The sequence below is a fragment of the Oncorhynchus mykiss genome, chromosome 3 (genome assembly GCF_013265735.2).
Source record: "Oncorhynchus mykiss isolate Arlee chromosome 3, USDA_OmykA_1.1, whole genome shotgun sequence".
In the NCBI taxonomy this organism is placed as follows: domain Eukaryota; kingdom Metazoa; phylum Chordata; class Actinopteri; order Salmoniformes; family Salmonidae; genus Oncorhynchus; species Oncorhynchus mykiss.
The window spans coordinates 48589637-48613138 of record NC_048567.1 but is presented as its reverse complement, the minus strand read 5'-3'; the positions used below and the strand labels follow the sequence as shown (position 1 = coordinate 48613138).

The 23502-nt window shown below is 40.3% G+C and overlaps 1 protein-coding gene across 4 annotated transcripts in view; it reads left to right on the top strand.

Moving 5' to 3' along the window:
• Window positions 1–2777: 2777 nt before the first annotated feature.
• Window positions 2778–23502, top strand: part of LOC110520077 (cysteine/serine-rich nuclear protein 3) — a 32326-nt gene continuing 11601 nt past the window's right edge. Inside the window, exons 1-3 of one of the 4 annotated variants that reach the window (XM_036974358.1) lie at window positions 2817–2850; window positions 2940–3017; window positions 3721–3764. Coding sequence is in view for 2 of the 4 variants with exons in the window: in XM_036974356.1 (XP_036830251.1) it covers window positions 2814–2850 (37 nt within the window). In the remaining 2 variants the exon portion in view is untranslated. Of the gene's footprint in view, window positions 3018–3720; window positions 3765–19631; window positions 20068–23502 lie in introns of those variants that run through there. The other 3 variants (XM_036974356.1, XM_036974357.1, XM_036974359.1) reach the window with 3 other exon arrangements.

Sequence of the window (23502 nt, the reverse complement as noted above, 5' to 3'; positions counted from 1 at the left end):
CTCAGTTCACTTGAGATGATTACATAATTCAGGACAGGCCAGAGCAGGGTGTCACATTGAGCTGGATCCTCTATATATTCAGAATGCTTGTGTTACACACCCCGGGGGCAGCTAGACCAAAGACAATTAAGATACTACTACACACGGCTTTAACAGGCAAACACAGACTTTTCACCATTAGTCATAATAGCACAGCTGCCATTATTGTCTCAAACTTTGAAATTAATGAAGTCAATAATGAGCACCTTGTTTCTCATAGAATATAAACACATTGGTTATAATTATACTATTTTGTAATGTGCCAGGGGCTAATAAGCATTACAGAGGAAATTCTTCAGATACATTCTAATGGAGATGCCAAAAACAAATAGTCACCCTGAGTAAAACAAGGACGAGGGAATTACAAAACACAACATGAATTTAAAACATTTAGTTCACTTCATTAATCTAAGTAGTAGAGTAAATCGTTTTTTCTCTGGTAGTACTAATAAAACACAATATTATATAATGGTAGATCTTCACACAATTCATACTGTAGTCACTGCAATGTATCACAAAAAATGTATTTTTAACAATTCCTGCAGACTCACTTGAGTGCCAATGTAAATGAGTTATGGAGGCTGAATGATTAGATGGGGGGGGGGGGTCTTTTTTAGCCCAATGACAGTGCTGGGAGAATGCAGTGACAGTGAAATGGCCAATGGCATGTTAGTTACAGTAATAACCCAAACCTCTTCTACAATATAATCTACTACCCAGACACGGTTTCATCTGTGTCAGAGAATTACACATTACATCTGAGTAGTGGGATGACACTGGTTCCCTTATGGTTTTCCCTCATTTAAACCATTTATGACTACAGTATTCATCCAATTGAAACAATGAACTTACACAATGTAATAATGTAGTTCATAATACACAAATAGTCCAAACCAATTGGATGTTAATTGGTAATTTACAGTGAATGATACGCGTATTCTCTATTCAGGCCTCTTGTAGATTAATTGCTCTTTATACAATAGTACAGGAAACAGCACTGAAAATGTAACTATTCCCCAGGTCGTTGCTGTAAATGAGAATGTGTAAAATAAGGAAAACATTTCAAAAATAATGATCACTGCATAATGAATGAGTACCGTAGCATATTGTGTATTTCTACACATCCCTGCTGCAAGTGAACTACTAGCATCATCTACTGTTCTTTCAGAGAAGCACATCCCCCACCCAGCTGCCATGGTGTTAGAGAGAACATTGTGTACATAGAACGTGGGTGTCTACGTAGACTGAAATGCACAGGCTACTGCACACGTGTACCGTCTTTGACTTAGGATCTCAAAGAAGTCGGTCTTCTGAGTCCCTTCTTCCATAGGCCTGGGTGGAATTGATCAATAGAGGGTGTGCAATACTGTGGTAAACATCTCTCACACGTTGTTGAGAAAGTAATGTATCTTCATATAGTATCCACTAGATGGGAGTGTACTTCAGCAATCTGCAACAGTCAGAAACTTTAGTCAAGACAAATCATGGTGGTAAACCCGAGGCTTATGGTTTTGATAATTTCCCAAATACACACAATTTTGGTGTAGACTATAGAAACATTTCTTTCTAGGTCTATGTAATGTATACTAATAGGGGAGAGTCCGGTAAATTGAGCCACCTTTGTTTCTAGGAAACCATACACAAAATTAATTTGACCAAATATTTAGGAAGATGCCATCATTTTATGGAGTCTGTGAGGGAAGAAACCATATAGAAAAAGTGGTACGCAAGTTAGGTCCGAAAAACGAGTTTTACCAACACACATGAATGTATTGTGTTAGAGGTTTCATGACGCTTGTATCTAAACCAAAGTAGATCATTGTTCTATACATCAGTTGGGGGTCTCTAAAAGCTTCAATATGAGGTCCTAAACCTAGCATGGAAGTGCATCCTTGTAGGAGGGCTAATATAGTCAAAATGTTTGCCTTGGGGCAAGTTGAGGCAATGGCGAGTATAGCAAATTGAAGTGTTTTCATCCCAGGGGTAATGCAAGGCATTTGAGTTTGGGAAATAAAGATATACATGGTTTTAAAAAGGTAGTGGTAATATTTCATTAAGTACAGAAATTTGTAGGTGGCTTAATTTACCCTGTCCCGTGGCTAAACTTATCCCATACCGGGGTAAATTGTGCCAAGAGACCACTTTTTTTGGGACAAGCTATGTTTCCAAACCTGTAATGTTTACATTATTTCAGGGATATGCAACATCCTGAAATATACACATATCTTTGTTAGAAAAAATACTATATTTCCCTTGACAGAGTGATGCTGAATGTAAAAAATAGCTAATTGTACCCCACTCCCCTACAATGTTTTGTCAATAACATAATACATTGAGCATTAAAACAGAGAAGATGGTAGTGACTATATTCATAGGTTATGTATGAATACTTTACATTGAAATTAAATTTGGTAGGAGAACAACACCATGTGATTATTTTTAATTGTCATTTATAAACTAATCCCGTTCCCAGACACTTCCGTGGGACGAAGTTATGCATACGCCAAGTTCGACACCGTTGACTTTAAAATATACAATTGTATCCAAGTTGAGTGTATAAACGCCATATTGCCATTGGCTATAGTTGCTAGCATTGATGCACATTGTCTTCCCAGCTTTGCCTAAAGTAGGCAAAACCGTGTACAAAGGTTTGAGAGGACGATTCCTGATTCCTTAAACCATGTGAAATGATTGGTTAAGGGAAGTCACGTTGCTGATGTATCTGTCAGACCGATGCTGCACCATTGTTCCAAGAGAAACCGGAAGAACTGCCTATGAATGTGCACTGTGGATGTGACACGACTGTGCCAGGTAGGCAAATCTTAAATAGTGTGCGCCTAAAAAAGCTTTTTTATGAATGGAGTGAATGACATTCTCAAAAAAAAACACGTATAATTTAGATGCTTAATTAGGCTACTCAGAGAGAGGGACGTCATTGAACAAGCAGGCGTTGCAACGGCTGAAACATGAAATGAATGGTAAGTGCCGCAACTTGAACCTCATCCTTATCAATCTGGCATAGAGTTAAATCATGTGTTTGGTTACAGTTTTCATTGACGGTATGATCTGTGTATATATTGGGGCATATCATTGAATATCGTGTGTGTGTGTGTGTGTGTGTGTGTGTGTGTGTGTGCGCGCGCGCGCGTTTAAATGCATGCCTGTGTGTGTTATTAGTATCTGTACATAAAATGCTCCAATGCAGAGCAGTGAGATTTGGGAGAGGCTGGCTCTCTGCAGAGTCCTCCTGGAGAACATGTATCTGTGTCAGGCATAGTGCACACTCTACTCCCTCTCTCTTACTGAGAGGGTGAGTGCAGAAAGAGCACTGCCAATCGGCTATTACCATGATTTTAATCAACACACATTTTCAGTATATTTTTCCCTATAACAGAGCTTGCTGGCATGACGAGACATTTTCCATGTTTAACTGAGCAATTTATTCATTTACAGTAGTTATTTTTAACGTTGCTGTGACTATTATTCAAAGGAATAATGAAAAACACATCATTTCCAACGGGTCAATCTTTACAGATTCTCTGTTACCTGTATCACCTTGAGTTCATTGATGGTTATATTTTATAGTCACTTTCAACCTGATTTTTATGTGGCACTGCCTCTGGAAATAATAGTTGACTCTAGGCTCATTTACATCTAAATTAATTTATTTTCTTTCCACAGAATAGAGACAATTTGCTACAGCATACCTACATCTTTTATTTAAGGTAAGACTAGCTGAGTATATTGTATCTCTCATTTATACTGCCTAACATGTCATGTGTTTCAGTGGAATGCAGAAATGTGATGCCACCTGCCTTTGGTAGAATTCGTTGGCTCTGAGAATCAGTTAAAAGCTTTGCACAGCTGTTGCAGTTTTGCTACAAAATATCTCAACAAGCTATCTTAAGATTTGATCTTGATATTCAGAGAGAGAACTGTGTTACAGTGTCTACTCAACAGTGACTGGTTATGAAGTAGAAACAACGATACAGTAGTCAGGAATTGTTAGACAAGGCACAGCTTCTGGTATATTAAATGAATACAAAACACATTGTAACATCTATGACATGTGCATGTTGGCTGTTATTCAGTCATGATCATTATGAGATTATAATAAGACATTAGGTACTCAATACATGCTGCAATGTGTCAGAATCTACAGTACATGAAATCATTTCCCAATGGCTATTGATGCGGGGAAACACCCAGTGGCTTACATTATGGGGCCTTGTTGATAATAGGCTGAAAAGGTAGTCCTTGATGGTGGATGTGCCTTTATTTTCTTCAACAGACACAATACAGGCTTTACCAAGCAGTAGTATACGTCAGTATGATGAGTGCCATTTTAGAAGACCAAAAAATGTGTGCTTTTTGCGGTCGGTTCGGTTTCGGTTAGGTTATTAAAAAATAATATATATTTTTTAAATTTCAGTTTTGATAATTTTTTTGGCTTATTATTAACCATCATTTATTTACATTACTTTACTAAAATATTTCAGTTGTTGTGTATATTACATTTGTTTTATTTTATGACTTTATTATTTCATTCCAGGTCATCATCTCGTCTCTTTAGAGCTGCTGCCTATGCTGACAAAATCAAAATGTTTGTAGTTCTTCAAAGTAAATGAGGTATACTTTTATGACTGCTGAATACCAACTATCAATCACTTAGATCATGTATTTTCAGGTAGAGTTGCCTCGCGAAGCAATTGCTCTCTATCCCTCTCAATCTCACGTTCTTCTCTCCGTTGCCACACAGACCAGACAAGTAGGAATGCAATGGATTATGGGCATTGTAGTCAATTACCACGTTTTCTGCACTATACTATGTCGAATATTGGCCTGTTGGAAACTATAACTCATACATCGCCTTGTTCGGGCTTGATCTGATTCATCTCTAGAGAAACTGTGCATTGAGCTCAGAAAAAAAGCTAAATAGAATTTCAATATTTTAATCGACATCGGTCAATTAGTTGTTTAAAAAACGCAAAATAGCATTCGATTTTAGGTATAATTGCAAGGCTGATTATTCAATGCCTTATCAAAATGGGTTAGATGGCAAAGGTCATGTAATTGGATGTCAGCATTGGCAGCAGCTGAGAAGACACGCTGTGCCAGTAAAGCAGTGAACTGGGTTTGAATATGGCAACGTGCCTCATTATCCAGCACTACCCTCTTTGTTGTCCCTCAACCATCCTCTTTTGTCAAACAGGAAGGAGCCACTGAGACAGCAATGTGCAGCACACACACACACACACACATTCCAGCAAAGAGATTGATATCTGTGAGGCAAGAGTGGAGCTCCTTCTCTTACCTTGGCTGTGAATTTTGTCCTCCCTGATCATCTGTTTGTATATCCAATCGGTCAGCAATATAATTGAATTAGTACATGTGACATAGTTAGGGGACATTGAAACATTCACTAAATGTATTTACTGGGTGCTAGGCTGGATCATTAATCTGGTACATTGAATCTGCCATGTGTTGCTATTACATATTGTAGCACAGATGGCTTGGGCTCTGTCACATTGAATGGGGTCCATTAAAGATTCACAGGGAAGGTGGCACGGCTTTTAAAGATAACCGTACAGAGTAGAATCTCCCTGCACGACTCCTGCGCGGGTGAGTAGTCTTCACACGGAGGTTCACATTCAGCGCCAAATCAATTTGGCATCCTTTTATGTGGAAATGACAGGGATTCATGCTTGGCTTTAAAGTTGACCTGCAGCTCCATTCATAGTGACTTGTAAAACGGGCAAAAAGGTCAAGCTAGAAGATTGTTTTGGGTAGGGAGTAGCTTGTGCTTTAGATCACCGGTTCACATCTTGTTTATCAGTTGGAATGTTCTGCCCTGTAGGAAGCATGTCTGTAGGCTGAACAGGACATTGTCTGTTTATTGTTCGGGGAACAAAATCACAAAAAAAAACAATTACACTATTTTTTAAAAATCTATCTTGGAGAAACAATGATTTTATGATATTCTTATTTTCTCACCTGAAGGCTTTGATGTCTCAACTAAATGTAACACCCCTCTTGCAAATGGAAGACGATGTCAATCCATTTTATCGACTTAATATGTATTCCAGTATTGAATTAAGTCAAACAGCACAAATATCAACTCATATAAACAGAACAATTGTCTCACTCTCAGAAGGAATGTTGGTTTCTAATCTTAATGTCTATGATGTGACGAGTCCTTGAGGGTCTTTGGTCTGGCTCTGTGCAGGCTAGCGAGGTTGTTCAGGGTTTGGCTGGCTCCCATGAGATGTTGCCATGACACCAATGTGGAAAGTGCTTTCTCTCTCCTGCTTATTATAGGTTGACTTGAAATTGTTTATTTTCCCCTCCATTTTATTTAGATGAGCTTAAAGTGATGGTTCTATTTATAGGGGAAGGGGGCTACCTAGTCAGTTGTCCAACTGAATGTATTCAACTGAAATGTGTCTTCCGCATTTAACCCAACCCCTCTGAATCAGAGAGGTGCGGGGGGGGGGGGGGGGGGGCTGCCTTAATCGACATCCACGTCTTCGGCGCCCGGGGAACAGTGGGTTAACTGGCTTGCTCAGGGGCAGAACGACAGATTTTTACCTTGTCAGCTCGGGGATTTGATCCAGCAACCTTTCGGTTACTGTCCCAGTCTATCTATGTCTTGTAGTTTATTTTGTGTCACTGGAAATAAATGACTAGGATCTGACATGAACAGTTAGTTGCTGGAGCCCAGCCCACATAAACATATTGCCCTGGAACTCTAAATGTGATAGATACAGTACCATAATTATGCCAACTATAACCTATAACCATAATTATGCTATCTCATTTGATGTACTCTCATTGGTAATGGGCCTGCATACTTATCAAGACTTGTTTTCGTTTGGAAGTGAATTTTTCTCAATTTGTTTTGATTCCATGGAAAATTAAGAGCACCCCTTTTCCTATTCCTACGAGTTTGGGGATGTCACATTTCTCTGAATAAATTCTCAACAAATGATTTCCAGCATGCAGTTAATCTGCTCATTATGCCTGCCATCACTATGGCAACCAGTTTTAATGTGGCGAAAAACTCTTTGGTAAATTGACTACCATTGTGGTATATGTTTTTATTTTGTCAGATCATTAGTCAGAAATAATGTAATACTGTCAAATTAATACATATATTTTTTTACAGTACATGTGTGAATCACCAAGGGTTGATTTAATGTAACCACATAATTAAAACAATCATTCTATTTATGTGAGTATAACGATATGATCATATTTTTGCATCCCCCTGCATTCATGGACTGTATTCGATTTTCATTTACAGTAGATATTCTAGTGACAAAGAATCATGTGAGTAAAATGATGATGATTTGTATATGGATAACTGAGTTTGTCTGGTGGTGATGACTCTATTTCTATCTCCGAGGCGGCTTGCGGGAGTCCGTATCTGTTAGGATGAAGTTAGTTAATTAGGCTAAATTTAGCCTCCGAAATGTGAGAGCTGCATATCGTTTTTAGCCTACAAAGGCGATATGTTTTCATTTGGTCTATTTAGATTATTTATAGTACAAATAAAATATATCTTCAAGTTGAAATCTTTATTTCTTGCTCTCTCATTTCAGATGAATATAATTAGATTTGCACTGTCCACCTACAACTACAGTATAACCTGCTTCATGAATTTTCCCAAATAACAGAGCTAATGTTTTGCATGTGAAAATGCTTGAAGATCTCAACAGATAATACTATATATAAATCATAAGAATGTCTGCCGAACATGGACCAACACCACCTTGGCTCCCTCCGCTTGTATGAGAGATGAAAGCATCTATGTCTCTGTGAGGTGCCTTGGCAGTTCTGTCTCTGCCAGAGCTAGGGCTTATGCAAACTTTTAGGTAGCTTGGGAAAATGCATCCATAAATAAAATATGCTTTTATGAATAATTTGGCTGAGGATTGTGATTGACAACTAGGGTGAAAGTACCCGATTATGCCTCCACAGTGCATGACTGGAATTACACCAACAAGTTTACTGTTTTTGCATCATTTGGTTGACTAATTATGGCAGACAAAAGGGATTGATATACAGTGAACACCTTCCTAATATTGAGTCCCCCCCCCCCCCCCAATGTTGACCCCAATGCTTCCCAACTGTCCTTTGGGTGATGGACCATTCTTGATACATGCAGGAAATTGTTTGAGTGTGAAAAACCCAGCAGCGTTGCAGTTCTTGACACAAACCGATGCGCCTGGCACTTCAATATTTTGTCTTGCCCATTCACCCTCTGAATGGCACACATACACAATTCATGTCTCAATTGTCTCAAGGCTTAAAAATCCTTCTTTAACCTGTCTCCTCCCCTTCATCTACACTGATTTGAAGTGGATTTAACAAGTGACATTAATGAGGGATCATAGCTTTCACCTGGATTCACCTGTCATGGAAAAAGCCGGTGTTCTTAATGTTTTGTATACTCAGTGTATGTTGTCGGACTAATGTCAGATGAATAATACTGTAGCATTTTATAAATGCATGTTTAAAAGAGGAAATGTAAATAATAAAATGACCTGCTTTTTTTTATACACAAATTGCCTTTGAAAATAACCAAACAATAACCAACCATATTGGGTGCATACAACATCATGTTCTGTTATTTACCCATCATTGAATTGTAATGACAACATCCCCCATAGCAACTCTGAACTCATATTATTTGGAGTTGTATGTCGATGCATTATCGATGTTATGAAATGGAACAGAGCAGCCCAGTTTGATATAATATCACCCTAAACATCCTGATGCTTGGCATTAGCCTCTATCTCACTTATCCCTGGACCTGCATTGATAAAAGACAGCGCTGGCGTTTCCTCTATTGTTCTGTGAGGAGGGGGAGATAGATCAATGGTCCCTGTGCTAGCTGCAGCAGGCAGGCAAGCTCCCTCCGTGTACAGCAGTGGGCTGGTCTGACTCCCTCCTTTCCTTTCATGTGTGTGGAGCAGTCTACAGCCTCAGGCAGCTCCAAGTTAACAAATGTACAGAGCGCATTTCGAAAGTCTGATTTGCATAAGTCTGTAGATGTGCTACATTTCCTTAAATGGATTCCTTTGTGTTTAATTGGTGTATGGTTCCTTGTGCATGTGACTTTCCAATTCTCTTGGACTCTTTGTTGTTCTCCTCTCAATTTAATTTGACCATGATCTGATCATGGATGAGTAAGATGTAGATTATATTATTGTGTTATTGGTGCCTCAGAAACGTTGAGTGTTTGAATATAAATATGCCCTCTCCACCATATTTAATTATTTCATAGTTAAGTATGCAAATGCATGTCATTCGATTTTGTGTGCGAAAGCTTGGGACTATAAGGTTCTTTCTGCAAAAGATGATTCTGAGATAATTGGCTTTAAAGTTCCGAACCCTCATTGATTTGAATGGTGTCGACAATTTTTCTATATTGTATTCTTTTGAATTTAACAACATGAATTTGGGTATCTAGAGTACTATATAGAGGAGAAAATTGAACAGAACAAGGCTATGTCAATAACTCAATTTTGACAAAATTGCCTGGAGCATTCTGTTATTCCTGAACCCATGATTATGAGAGAGAGAGCGAGTCCCCTCTGACCCCCTCACCAAACATATTCCTCTGTGGCCTTTTCATGTATAATTTATTTTTAAACAGTGCCATTGAATGTGAAATCCATCAACGTTGTGTTTATGTTCCCTCCGCCATCGGTTGCAGGAATCCTCCATCGACATCATCTGTAGATCTATAATCATCCAGGCCACAGCTTCTCCTCAGGGAGCCCAGCTGAGACCCTGCCTGCCTCTAAAGGTTGCTGTTTATGGCCGTGCCTCACACCAGTGATTTATGAGGTTAGGCCCAACCTTGGACTGCTAACATGGCAGAAGATCTTTAGTGGTTTAGGGTTCTTCTTCTTCACTGTGCAATCTCATTGTATGGCTTTAATGGCCCTAGTCGCTCAGACAGTCTGCCTATTGGCACATAGCTGAATCTCCCACTAGACAAAAATCAGCCTAGCCATCTGGGTTGCGTGGATGTTTGCACAGTGCTGTATGATGACAATTAAAACACTAGCACTTTGGAATGAGACGCCATATTGAGTGTTAGCTAAGACTGGCGAGGTCCTCTCCCCAGGCTTCAGAGAGAAAGAGCGACAGGAATATGTCCCAAATTACACCCTATTTCCTATGGGCCCTCAAAAAGTAGTGCACTATGTAGGGAATAGGGTGTCATTTGGAATGTAGGCTGTGGTGTCTATAGTCGGTTCCCTTGTCTCTAGCTTCACAATATCAGAAATACATTGCCCACTCCCTGCACCAATGTCCATTATCAACCTGGTCTCAGAGCATTTCATATTATTCTGTACGTAAATCCGAGGCATGTTGAGTTTCGTATGGTATGTATTCATTTGTGGATGTCCATCACCCATTTCATATGATATGTTTAGTTTTACAATTTGTATTATATGTTACGAATTTGCTAAACGTACAATATGTTTTGAATTTGCTAAACGTATATGTTACGAATTCTAGCTAGGTGGCTAACGTTAGCTAGCTCACTAACATTAGCGAGGCTAGGGGTTAGTGTTAAGTTTAGTAGTTAGGGTAAATGGTTAAGGTTAGGGGAAGGGTTAGCTAACATGCTAAGTAGTTGCAAAATAGCTAAAAAGTAACAAGTAGTTGAAAATGTGCTAATTAGCTAAAATGATAACCGTTGTCTGTGATGTGATTCAAACTTGCAACCTTTGGGCTGTTAGACATTTGCGTTATACGCCTACCCATCCACCCCAACCAACCACCTTCCTTTTGTTTTTACCTTACATAACCATCTGTCTTATGTAACCATACCAAACGTAACATATCATACTAAATTGAGTGTCACGGATTTATGTACAGAATAATACAAAATGCTCTGAGACCAGGTTGCTCCTATTGTATTGTATTGTATTGTATTTGTATTTATTAGGGATCCCCATTAGCTGCTGCCAAGTCAGCAGCTACTCTTCCTGGGGTCCAGCAACATTAAGCCAGTTACATACAATTTAAAATATTACATGACATTACTTTTCACAACACATCAATTGCGTTCTCAGGCCACTACTCTACGATCCAATATCTACAATACAAAATCCATGTGTAGGTGTGTGTAGAGTGCATGTCTTATCCGTGTATGTTTGTGTGTCTGTGCCTGTGTGTTTCTCTTCACAGTCCCTGCTGTTCCATAAAGGTGTATTTTTATCTGTTTTAAAATCTGATTCTACTACTTACATCAGTTACCTGATGTGGAATAGAGTTATGTAGCCATGCCTCTATGTAGTACTGTGCGCCTCACAGTCTGTTCTTAACTTGGTGATTGTGGGGTATGCATGGGTGTCTGAGCTGTGTGCTAGTAGTTTAAACAGGCACCTCGGGGCATTCAGCATGTCAACACTTACAAAAACAAGTAGTGATGAAGTCAATTTCTCCTCCACTTTGAGCCATGAGTGATTGACATGCACGTTATTAATGTTAGCCCCCTGTGTACGTTTAAGGGCCAGCCGTGCTGCCCTGTTCTGAACCAATTGTAATTTTCCCGAGGTCCCTCTTTGTGGCACCTGACCACACGACTGAACAGTAGTCCAGGTGCGACAAAACTAGTACCTGTAGGACTTGCCTTGTTGATAGTGTTGTTAAAAAGTCAGAGCACCGCTTGTTAGCTACTGTTGTATCAATGTTTGGACCATGACAGTTTACAATCCAGGGCTACTCCAAGCAGTTTAGTCACCTCAATTTGCTCAATATCCACGTTATTTATTGCAAGTTTTAGTTGAGGTTTAGGGTTTAGTGAATGATTTGTCCCAAATACAAGGCTTTTAGTTTTTGAAATATGTAGGACTAACTTATTCCTTGCCACCCATTCTGAAACTAACTACAGCTCTTTGTTAAGTTTTGCAGGGATTATAGTATTGAGTCATCCGCATACATAGACACACTGGCTTTACTCAAGGCCATTGGCATGTCATTAGTAAATATTTTAAAAAGTAAGAGGCCTAGACAGCTGCCCTGGGGAATTCCTGATTCTACCTGGATTATGTTGGAGATGCTTCCATTAAAGAACACCCTCTGTGTTCTGTTAGACAGGTAACTCTTTATCCACAATATAGCAGGGGGTGTAAAGCCACAACACACATGTTTTTCCATCAGCAGATTGTGATTGATAATGTCAACAGCCGCATTGAAGTCTAACAATCTTTTATCAACAATTTCTCTCAGCCAATCATTGGTCATTAGTGTAAGTGCCGTGCTTGTTGAATGTTCTTCCCTATAAGCGTGCTGAAAGTTTGTTGTCAATTTATTTTACAGTAAAATAGCATTGTATCTGGTCAAACACAGTTTCCCCAAAAGTTTACTAAGGGTTGGTAACAGGCTGATTGGTCGACTATTTGAGCCGGTAAAGTGGCTTTACTATTCTTGGGTAGCGGAATTACTTTTGCTTCCCTCCAGGCCTGAGGGCACACACTTTCTAGTAGGCTTAGATTAAAGATATGTCAAATTTGGAGTGGCAATATCGTCCACTAATATCCTCAGTAATATTCCCAGTTGTCAGACCCTGGTGGCTTGTCATTGCTGTTAGACAGCAATACGTTTTTCATCCTCTTCCACACTCACTTTACGGAATTCAAAATTACAATGCTTGTCTTTCATAATTTGTTAATTTATACTTGGATGTGTAGTGTCAGCGTTTGTTGCTGGTATGTCATGACTAAGTTTGCTAATCTTGCCAATGAAAAAATAATTAAAGTGATTTGCAATATTAGTGGGTTTTGTGATGAATGAGCCATCTGATTCAATGAATGATAGTGAGTTTGCCCAAAAATTCATTTAAGGTGCTCCAAAGCTTTTTACTATAATTTGCTATCATTTATCTTTGTTTCGTAGTATAGTTTCTTCTCTTTTTATTCAGTTTAGTCACATGAATTCTCAATTTTAAGTACGCTTGCAAATCAGTTGTGCAGCCAGACTTATTTGCCATTCCTTTTGCCTCATCCCTCTCAAACATACCATCTTTTAAATTCCTCATCAATCCACAGGGATTTAACCATTTTTACAGTCATTTTCTTAATGGGTGAATGCTTAAGTGTAACTGGAATAAGCAATTTCATAGAAGTGCAGCGTCTGGTTGCTACTCATTACACACCACAGACCCAAAAATATTATTTACATCAACAACAATCACTACAAAACGTATTGTATGACCTCTTATACACTATATTAGGTCCAGCCTTTGAACTTTGGTTTTCATAGATATGGCTACTATATTATGGTCACTACATCCGATGGATTTTGTACGTTGTTTGAAGGAGACAAAGGCACAGCGTAATTTGTGGTCATCATATTTATTTCAATGAGAACCAGCAACAAAATAACAAAGTGAAACCAAAACGAACGTACCGTTCCGTAGGCTAGAAGAGCTGTACAAAAACAAGATCCCACAACATAGGTGGGAAAAAAGGCTACCTACGTATGATTCCCAATCAGAGACAACGAGACAGCTGCCTCGGATTGGGAGCCACACTCGGCGAAATACAAAACATAGAATGCCCACCCCACATCACACCCTGACCTCACCAAGTAGAGAAATAAAACGTCTCTCTAAGGTCAGGGTGTGACACATCCATGTTGATGATTTAATTTCTGTGCTGTTTGTAACTAGCCTGGTTTTTCTTGAGTGGGCAGCTTGATGAAAGCCAGTCAATATTTAAATCACCTATGCAACAGCATCACCACTACTACACTGTCAATAGAGTAAAACCTGAAATATGGGCTCCTGCTAATGCATCTTCAGCCCTTGATTAGTTTAAAACGATCAGCAAGAAGCACAAACTCAAGGTGGAGATGTGCATGTAGGCTTTAAAAACTATGTGTAGGATAACACATATTAATCAGATACAATCTCAGTCACAGCTCAGCCAATCCACACAATGTCGGCTTCAAGATTTAAGATAATTACACAGAAATGCCTATTTGACCCTGTGTTTATGATGAACAACAGGTATGTGTTTATGGAGGAAATATGACTCTAGGACAGTATTATTAGTTATTCACCAATGCATGAGATACAGTAAATATATTTATTTCAAAATGTTTCTTCAATTACATTTCCTATTTTCTAATATCATGTCTTGACTGAGCATTCTGGGTCAGACATGTCATTAGCATATGACCTCAATACAACTGCACAGCTTGGGCACAGATGATTAAAATATATTTTTCTGTATGTTTATTTTCATGCCTGCTGTCACAAACTTGCTTCATCAAAATCAAAAACTCCTCTTGCAAATCAGACAATATAGGTCAATAGCCGTGGTGCAATGGTAGTGTTTATAACAAAATGCCATCTCTCTAGCTTATGTTTTGCATTTTTATGTAATGTAGCTGCATAAAGTATGTGATACCCATAAGAGAAGGATACAACAGAATACAGATAAGGTACTGCATTCCATTTAGAAAATGATGGATATTTAGTTAGAGAAGAAGTAAGGGGAAAATAGTACGGAGTAAAAGTTATACTGAATAAAAATATAAACGCAACATGCAACAGTTACTAAGATTTGACTGAGCTACATTTCATATTAGGAAATCAGTCAATTTAAATACATGTCATTAGGACTTAATATATGGATGTGACATGACTGTGCAGGGGTGTAGCCATAGGTGGGCCTTGGAGGGCATAGGCCCACCCAGTGTGGAGCCAGGCCCAGCCAATAAGAAAATGTTTTTCCCCACAAAATGGGCTTTATTATAGACATCTTATCTTGGCAAATGAGAAAAGCTCACTAACAGGGATGTAAAACAAAATGTGCACAAAACATGGGACCAACACTTTACATGTTGCATTTATATTTTTGTTCAGTGTACAGTGCATTCGGAAAGTATTCAGACCCCTTGACATTTTGTTACATTACAACCTTATTCCAAAATTGATGGGGGGAAAAAACGATTTAATAAATCTACACACAATACCCCATAATGACAACGCAAAAAAAGGTTAAAAAAAAGAAAAGCTGAAATATCACATTTACATAAGTATTCAGACCCTTTACTCAGTACTTTGTTGAAGCACCTTTGGCAGCGATTATAGCCTCAAGTCTTCTTGGGTATGATGCTACAAGCTTGGCACAACTGCATTTGGGGAGTTTCTCCCATTCTTCTCTGCAGATCCTCTCAAGCACCTTCAGGTTGGATGGGGAGTGTCGCTGCACAGCTATTACCATGTCTCTCCAGAGATGTTCGATCGGTTTCAAGACCCGGCTCTGGCTGGGTCACTCAAGGACATTCAGAGACATGTCCCCAAGCCACTCCAGCATTGTCTTGGGTTTGTGCTTATGGTCATTGTCCTGTTGGACGGTGAACCTTCGCCCAGTCTGAGAACCTGGTCCAGAGCGCTCAGGACTTCATCAATGATCTCTCTGTACGTTGCGGCGTTCATCTTTCCCTTGATCCTGACTAGTCTCCCAGTCCCTGCCGCTGAAAAACATTCGCACAACATGATGCTGCCGCCACCGTAGGGATGGTGCCAGGTTTCCTCCAGGCGTGATGCTTCGCATTCAGGCCAAGAGTTCAATCTTTCATCAGACCAAATAATCTTGTTTCTCATGGTCTAAAAATCTTTAAGTGCCTTTTGGCAAACTCCAAACGGGCTGTCATGTGCCTTTTACTGAGTAGTGGTTCATGTATGGTCACTCTACCATTAAGGCCTGATTGGTGGAGTGCTGCAGAGACGGTTGTCCTCCTGGAAGGTTCTCCCATCTCCACAGAGGAACTCTGGAGTTTTGTCAGAGTGACCATCGTGTTCTTGGTCACCTACCTGACCAAGGCCCTTCTCCCCCGATTGCTCAGTTCAGCCGGGTCGCCAGCTCTAGGAAGAGTCTTGGTGGTTCTAAACTTCTTCCATTGAAGAATGATGGAGGCCCCTCTGTTCTTGGGGACCTTCAATGCTGCAGAAATGTTTTGTTACCCTTCCCTTGATCTGTGCCTCCACATAATCCTGTCTCGGAGCTCTACGGACAATCCTTTCGACCTTGTGGCTTTTTTTTTGCTCTGACATGTACTGTTAACTGCGGGATCTTACCAAATCATGTCCAATCAATTGAATTTACCACAGGTGGACTCCAATCAAGTTGTAGAATCATCTCAAGGATGATCAATGGAAACAGGATGCACCCGAGCTCAATTTCGAGTCTCATAGCAAAGGGTCTGAATAATCATGTAAAAACGTTTTTTATTTATAAATTTTTCAAAAATGTCTAAAAACCTTTTCATTATGGGGTATTGTGTGTAGATTGATGAAAACATGTAGTTTTAATCCATTTTAGAATAAGGCTGTAACGTAACACAATGTGGAAAAAGTCAAGGGGTCTGAATACTTTCTGAATGCACTGTATATTCTCACTAGATTTTTATGCTGTGTGCTATTTATCATTCATAAATGTCTTTTTTATTTTGACAAGTCACCAACTCACTATGCCTAACCTACTGTCATTGAAGTATCCACTGTTATTAAAGCAGTAGCGCAATGCTGAAAGAATGACATTAAACTTGCATGTCTTGTGATACATCTGGTCCAGCTTGAGTTGATTTACTCTAATCTTGTGTTGGAGAGCTCAGCAGCTCACAGATCGCTATCAATATGCATAACCGTTGGGCTTGTTCACAATGTGCACTGTGGCTGGTATGTTAATCACTTGTACCAAAGCAGCCACGTCTCTTAAAGGCCAGAATTACTTCTCGCTGCGTTCACAAAGTATAAAAACCTCCTTCAGACTAATATGGTCTCATAAATGATGTTACAGAAAACATATGCTAGTTAACACAAAGGGATCTACTGTAACACAAAGGGATCAACAAATAGGCTCGAAAACCCAACCCAAGGCTACACAGTGACCAGGGTCTGGTTTAAATTATGAACTGTTTTGGCATAGAGGACTAATCAACATAGGGATCAACTGTAGCCTCCTGTCAACAGAGGTCCTCTTCAGTCCCTGTATAATAGCTATATGACTCAAGCATCGTGGTTCATGTCGAAGAGCCGTAGGTCGAAGTGTAAAGGTGACATGCCTCACTGTAGATACTGTAATGGTCTGTCTGTGGTTGTTGAGTTCATCCTGTGCCAGGACTTGATTTAGGCTACTTGTCACAGCAGAGTGGAAGATAAGTCCTCTGGGAGGAGGAGAGGAGAGGGTAGGAGGAGGGCAGCAGAATCTCTGTCAAGGGAAATTTCAGTAGGTTCGGCGAGGACACATGTGAAGCAGCAGACTGCCACTACCGGGGAGGAATGGCAGTCGGGTTTTAATGGTTCATCAATAAAACAATGTAATCCCGTCACACTGTCAAAAAACATGCTCGTCACACTGAAACTGCTCACTAAACATCGGCATTTGACAGATGCACTGGTGGATTTAATGTACATTATGCACCGTGTATAAGGCACTGGCACAATTTGTTACATGTCTTCATCTTGGAATACACATTTCCTCAGCAGAGGAGTAAATAGAATGTGTTTGTGCGTGTAATGAAGTAGATTTATTGACCTTTGTTGTAACTTTGGCTCTGTATGTTTGTCTTTTGTCTGCAATCAGCCACGTTAGGGATTGTGCCATGCTCCTTAATACAGCACTGCTCAGCCACGTTAGGGATTGTGCCATGCTCCTTAATACAGCACTGCTCAGCCACGTTAGGGATTGTGCCATGCTCCTTAATACAGCACTGCTCAGCCACGTTAGGGATTGTGCCATGCTCCTTAATAAAGCACTGCTCAGCCACGTTAGGGATTGTGCCATGCTCCTTAATAAAGCACTGCTCAGCCACGTTAGGGATTGTGCCATGCTCCTTAATACAGCACTGCTCAGCCACGTTAGGGATTGTGCCATGCTCCTTAATACAGCACTGCTCAGCCACGTTAGGGATTGTGCCATGCTCCTTAATAAAGCACTGCTCAGCCACGTTAGGGATTGTGCCATGCTCCTTAATAAAGCACTGCTCAGCCACGTTAGGGATTGTGCCATGCTCCTTAATAAAGCACTGCTCAGCCACGTTAGGGATTGTGCCATGCTCCTTAATAAAGCACTGCTCAGCCACGTTAGGGATTGTGCCATGCTCCTTAATAAAGCACTGCTCAGCCACGTTAGTGATTGTGCCATGCTCCTTAATAAAGCACTGCTCAGCCACGTTAGGGATTGTGCCATGCTCCTTAATAAAGCACTGCTCAGCCACGTTAGGGATTGTGCCATGCTCCTTAATAAAGCACTGCTCAGCCACGTTAGGGATTGTGCCATGCTCCTTAATAAAGCACTGCTCAGCCACGTTAGGGATTGTGCCATGCTCCTTAATAAAGCACTGCTCAGCCACGTTAGGGATTGTGCCATGCTCCTTAATAAAGCACTGCTCAGCCACGTTAGTGATTGTGCCATGCTCCTTAATAAAGCACTGCTCAGCCACGTTAGGGATTGTGCCATGCTCCTTAATAAAGCACTGCTCAGCCACGTTAGGGATTGTGCCATGCTCCTTAATAAAGCACTGCTCAGCCACGTTAGGGATTGTGCCATGCTCCTTAATAAAGCACTGCTCAGCCACGTTAGTGATTGTGCCATGCTCCTTAATAAAGCACTGCTGCAGCGGTGATTCTATTTCCCTGCTGGCTGTAATGCAGTAGATTAGGCCAAAGCTATTGGAGGAAGTGCAGTGCTTTAATTGAGTGTGAGAATGATATCATTCCTCTTTCACTTCACTGGCCGTGGCCTCACTTACAATCACCAGGACTTCCTGGGATAGGAAGTGGTTGTACTGTAATCACTTCAATGGGGATAACTATTACATAGATATACAGGCTGTGGGTCATATACTGTAGCATTCACTGTGATCCCTATGATGGTAACTTAAGTTGAATTAGCTTGTAGGTGGTAATTCCCTTTTGTCTGAGGCATACATCATTTTTCCGTGGATAGAAGACTTTTAAAATAAGCACAAAGAATGGTCTCATGCTGGATTTGTCACTTCTTGGAGATTTGGCTTCCAATGTCGATGTTGTGAACCACACAATGTTTTCTCCTGCGGTTTTAAGCCTTGTGCCCATTCATCGGACTGGGTTATTGTGCTGTGCCTGAAATCAAATCTTTCTCTTCCTCTCCCTGCCCCTCTCTCTCCTCTTTATTCTCTCACTCACTCACTCGCTCTAACTCTCTTCCCCCTCCCCCTCCCCTTCACCATTCTCGCTTCTTCAGCATCTCTCTCTCTCTCTCTCTCTCTCTCTCTCTCTCTCTCTCTCTCTCTCTCTCTCTCTCTCTCTCTCTCTCTCTCTCTCTCTCTCTCTCTCTCTCTCTCTCTCTCTCTCTCTCTCTCTCTCTCTCTCTCTCTCTCTCTCTCTCTCTCTCTCTCTCTCTCTCTCTCTCTCTCTCTCTCTCTCTCTCTCTCTCTCTCTCTCTCTCTCTCTCTCTCTCTCTCTCTCTCTTTCTCTCTTCCCTCTTCCCTCTTCCCTCCCTGGCTCATGCTGGTAAAATGATCTGCAGGAGCAGAGGCACGCCTGACTCTCTCTCAGACATACCACCCATGTGATCTCACAGGCTGCCTCCCTCTGCTCCAGTCAGGCTCCAGCCTTTCAGCCGGCAGCAACTAATGAGTCTTTGTGTGGCTAGGGTGAATAAGAGAGAGAAGGAGGGAAGGGAGAGGGAGAGTTAAAGAGAGGCACCTATTGTCGTTTAAACAATAAAGGAAGGGAGAGGGAGAGTTAAATATTGTCATTTAACAATAAAGCATACGGTACCGGCAGTGGCCGTCAGGGCTGGGATATTGACAAGTCTCTGTGTGTCTCCCTCTCCCTCCCTCTCACCAGGTTCTCATGCCCTCAGAGTACTGGGGTCGCAGCAAGTCAGTGGACTAAAGCAAAATGGGAGCCTATCATTTATCATGTTTCACTTCATTTAGATTTTGCTCCCAAGTGTCACGTTAAGAAAGGGGGCCAGAGGAGTCGGAACACGCCAGTGGACACAGGTCAGTGGTTTCTAACAGGGCTGGCACAAAGTACCCTGTTATCAATTTTTTTTTTTTTTTTTTGCAGGGCTGATGTGTGACGACTTGCTACAGATGCTGGGGCTTGTTAGTATTGCTTGGGAACGAGAGCTTTCGTTGTGACTCTCTCTGTATGGCAGGTCTGCAGCGTGAGGCTTGTGTGTCACCTCTGTGTACAGTGATAGATGAACCTTACGGGGAACATGATCTGTTTTGATTCAGAATATGCGTGTGTCACGTAGGGCTGTGGATGCAGTTCATAAAGGAATACAGTTGGTTTGTACAGTGCATGTGTGTGCGCTCAGTGAAGCCAGCACAGGGAGGGGCTTTTGCAAGCAGACTTTTGCTGCATTATTTCCACCCAGCATTTTCTCTTGCACTGTGGTGTATGCCCAGCCTAGCCATGATTAGTTGGAACACAACAGTGGAGGAGACAAAGAAATGTCGAGTAGGAACTAGCTCTGCTCTCTGGCTTGTGCTGCTAAGCCCCGAAGAAGTGAAGTCTGCTTGCATGAACCACTGAGTTGCATTTGATGTCATGCCTATTCACTGTGTTAAGGAGATGATACCCTATCCAGATTGGATCGGTCTATTTTAGGACAGCTACAATATGAAATAAGCGTAATCCTTGTTCGTACAGAAAATGATATGCATTGATTTGGATTTTGAGTGTAGCTATATCCATCTTATTCAATTTGTCTTAATTGTGTGCCTCAAATCTTCCTCTTTAAACTATACTGTGATAATGTGTTGTCAGATGTAGTCATATTTATGTTTCACAGACATGAGGACTGGAGCAGAATCACTTTCAGACATGAAATCACTATTTCTGCTCAAATGTTGGCATCGCCATGGAAACCACTTTGGCTATCATAGCATATTGCAGCATCTGCTGAGGGCTAAGAATACGAATGGATTTCCAACAATGGGGAACTAATTAAAATGATTACAAAATAGACTTGGGCCATCCCATGTGGAAAATAGAACTAAATTGTCTGTACTATTTTGTATTCTTCCTGAATTACAGTGAGGATTGTCCAGCTGCCCATTATGGCAACCGTAGAAAAGGAGGTACTAAGTAACTAATGCATTTAAAAATGTAATTCCATTGGTTATAAGCTACATAAAAATGTCATTCCATTGGTTATAAGCTACATAAAAATGTAATTCCATTGGTTATAAGCTACATAAAAATGTCATTCCATTGGTTATAAGCTACATAAAAATGTCATTCCATTGGTTATAGGCTATATAAAAATGTAATTCCATTGGTTATAGGCTACATAAAAATGTAATTCCATTGGTTATAGGCTATATAAAAATGTAATTCCATTGGTTATAGGCTATATAAAAATGTAATTCCATTGGTTATAGGCTATATAAAAATGTAATTCCATTGGTTATAGGCTACATAAAAATGTCATTCCATTGGTTATAGGCTATATAAAAATGTAATTCCATTGGTTATAGGCTACATAAAAATGTAATTCCATTGGTTATAGGCTATATAAAAATGTAATTCCATTGGTTATAGGCTACATAAAAAATGTAATTCCATTGGTTATAGGCTACATAAAAAATGTAATTCCATTGGTTATAGGCTATATAAAAATGTAATTGCATTCAGGCAGTCTCTGATAGCTGTATTATTTGTGCAACCTTTAATGCTAAATGATGAGGGCCAGTAACCATTTTAGACTGATTCAATATTTCATCAACGGTACCAACAGGAAACGCTGATATGTTTTGGTTCAAAATATGTAGAGTTTGTTTTAATCCTCCGTGGAAGCTGGCCAAGCTACAGCGGTGTTTGTCAGAACATAAGACACCCCGAAAATGTGTCTTCTCACAAAAACATCTGTGGCGTCCGAACCGTTTGGGCTACAAACTAATATGGCCACTCTATGGACAGATGAGACTCTCACTGGACACCGTTACCGGTCGAAACATTTTTATGGAAGTGCGGAGGTAGTGTGCCCCAAAATAAAAAAAGGTTAAATATGTGTGTTCCCCCCCAAAAAACAAATAATTAGCTTTCTTATATATAGGAAATACACGTTAAATCCATATTCTTCATGATTAATTTTTTATCTGTCTGTTTTGCCATTTATGAATGTGTTATTCAATGCGTTTCTATGGTCTATAGTAGTAATGGTTTAATTTTTTTTTTCAATACCTACAGGGGTCCTAAAATTCAAAACCAAACAAACAATTCCATATGTTAGCTTTAGTGTATTTGAATGATTGGTCTACTGTGCAGAGGGACAGACAATCATTAAAATGGGTGTCCTGGTGCCAAACATTGAACATTCCACAGCGCTAAGTACTGTAGTTTACGTTAGATCTCCTCCAGGTGCAAGCTGACCCATGTCACAGTACAACCACAGACACTTGGGAACAACGGTCCTTTGGCAGCGGCGTGATTTCTCTCCAGGTTCCACCACACTGGATGCGTCCCAAATGGCACCTTATTCCCTATATAGTGCAAAAGTAGTGCACAATATAGGGACTATAGTGCCATTTGGGATGTATGTGAAGGTAATGCACTACATAGGGGCGCATACACTGTCCTTAAGGCAGCAGCAGTATTTGCATGTGTAATGAGTTGATAGCAGAGAGCGGCTCCAGATGAATGGGCACGTCTCTCTGAATGGAACTCCACCACAAGCTGCTCAGGCTGATACTGGGACTGAGACTGAAGCTGAACACTGTTTCTTTATTTCCGTGTCAAAGATGAGTCGGAGAGTGATGAATAAAAAAGTATACCAATTACATTTAAGGACCAAAACATTGACAGCTGTGCCATACAGATTGCAAAATAGTTGGGAAGAGATTTCAGATGTAAAATGTATTTCATGGCACATGGTTTATGAACTGATACACAAAACGAAGGCGGATTCAAAACTTAGTTTTTCCATTTAATTTATCACACAAAATTATTGCAACCAATATAATGTTATATATATGGGGGTACAATTATCCCAGCTCTGAATATTTTGCTGGGAAGAGACAGAATTATTAGATCATTTGTTTGGGTACTGTCCATTTGTAGCTTGTTTTTGGTCACAGGTTCAGGAATGGCTGAAGAATTGCAACATTTACCTGGAGTTAACTCCGCAAATAGCACTGCTGGGTGATCTGAAAGTCATAGTCAATATATCAATAATATAATAATAGCCAAAATTGTTATCTTTAATTTACAATCTGTAGAAACTATGAGAATAGAAAGGTTCAGAACTGACGTGAAACATCACAGCACAGTGGTTCTGGGATTTTGCTAGAGAGTGGTGGTTCTGGGATTTTGCTCATCGTTCTTGTGATAATTTTGACCCCACGGGGTGAGATCTTGCGTGGAGCCCCAGATCGAGGGAGATTATCAGTGGTCTTGTATGTCTTCCATTTCCTAATAATTGCTCC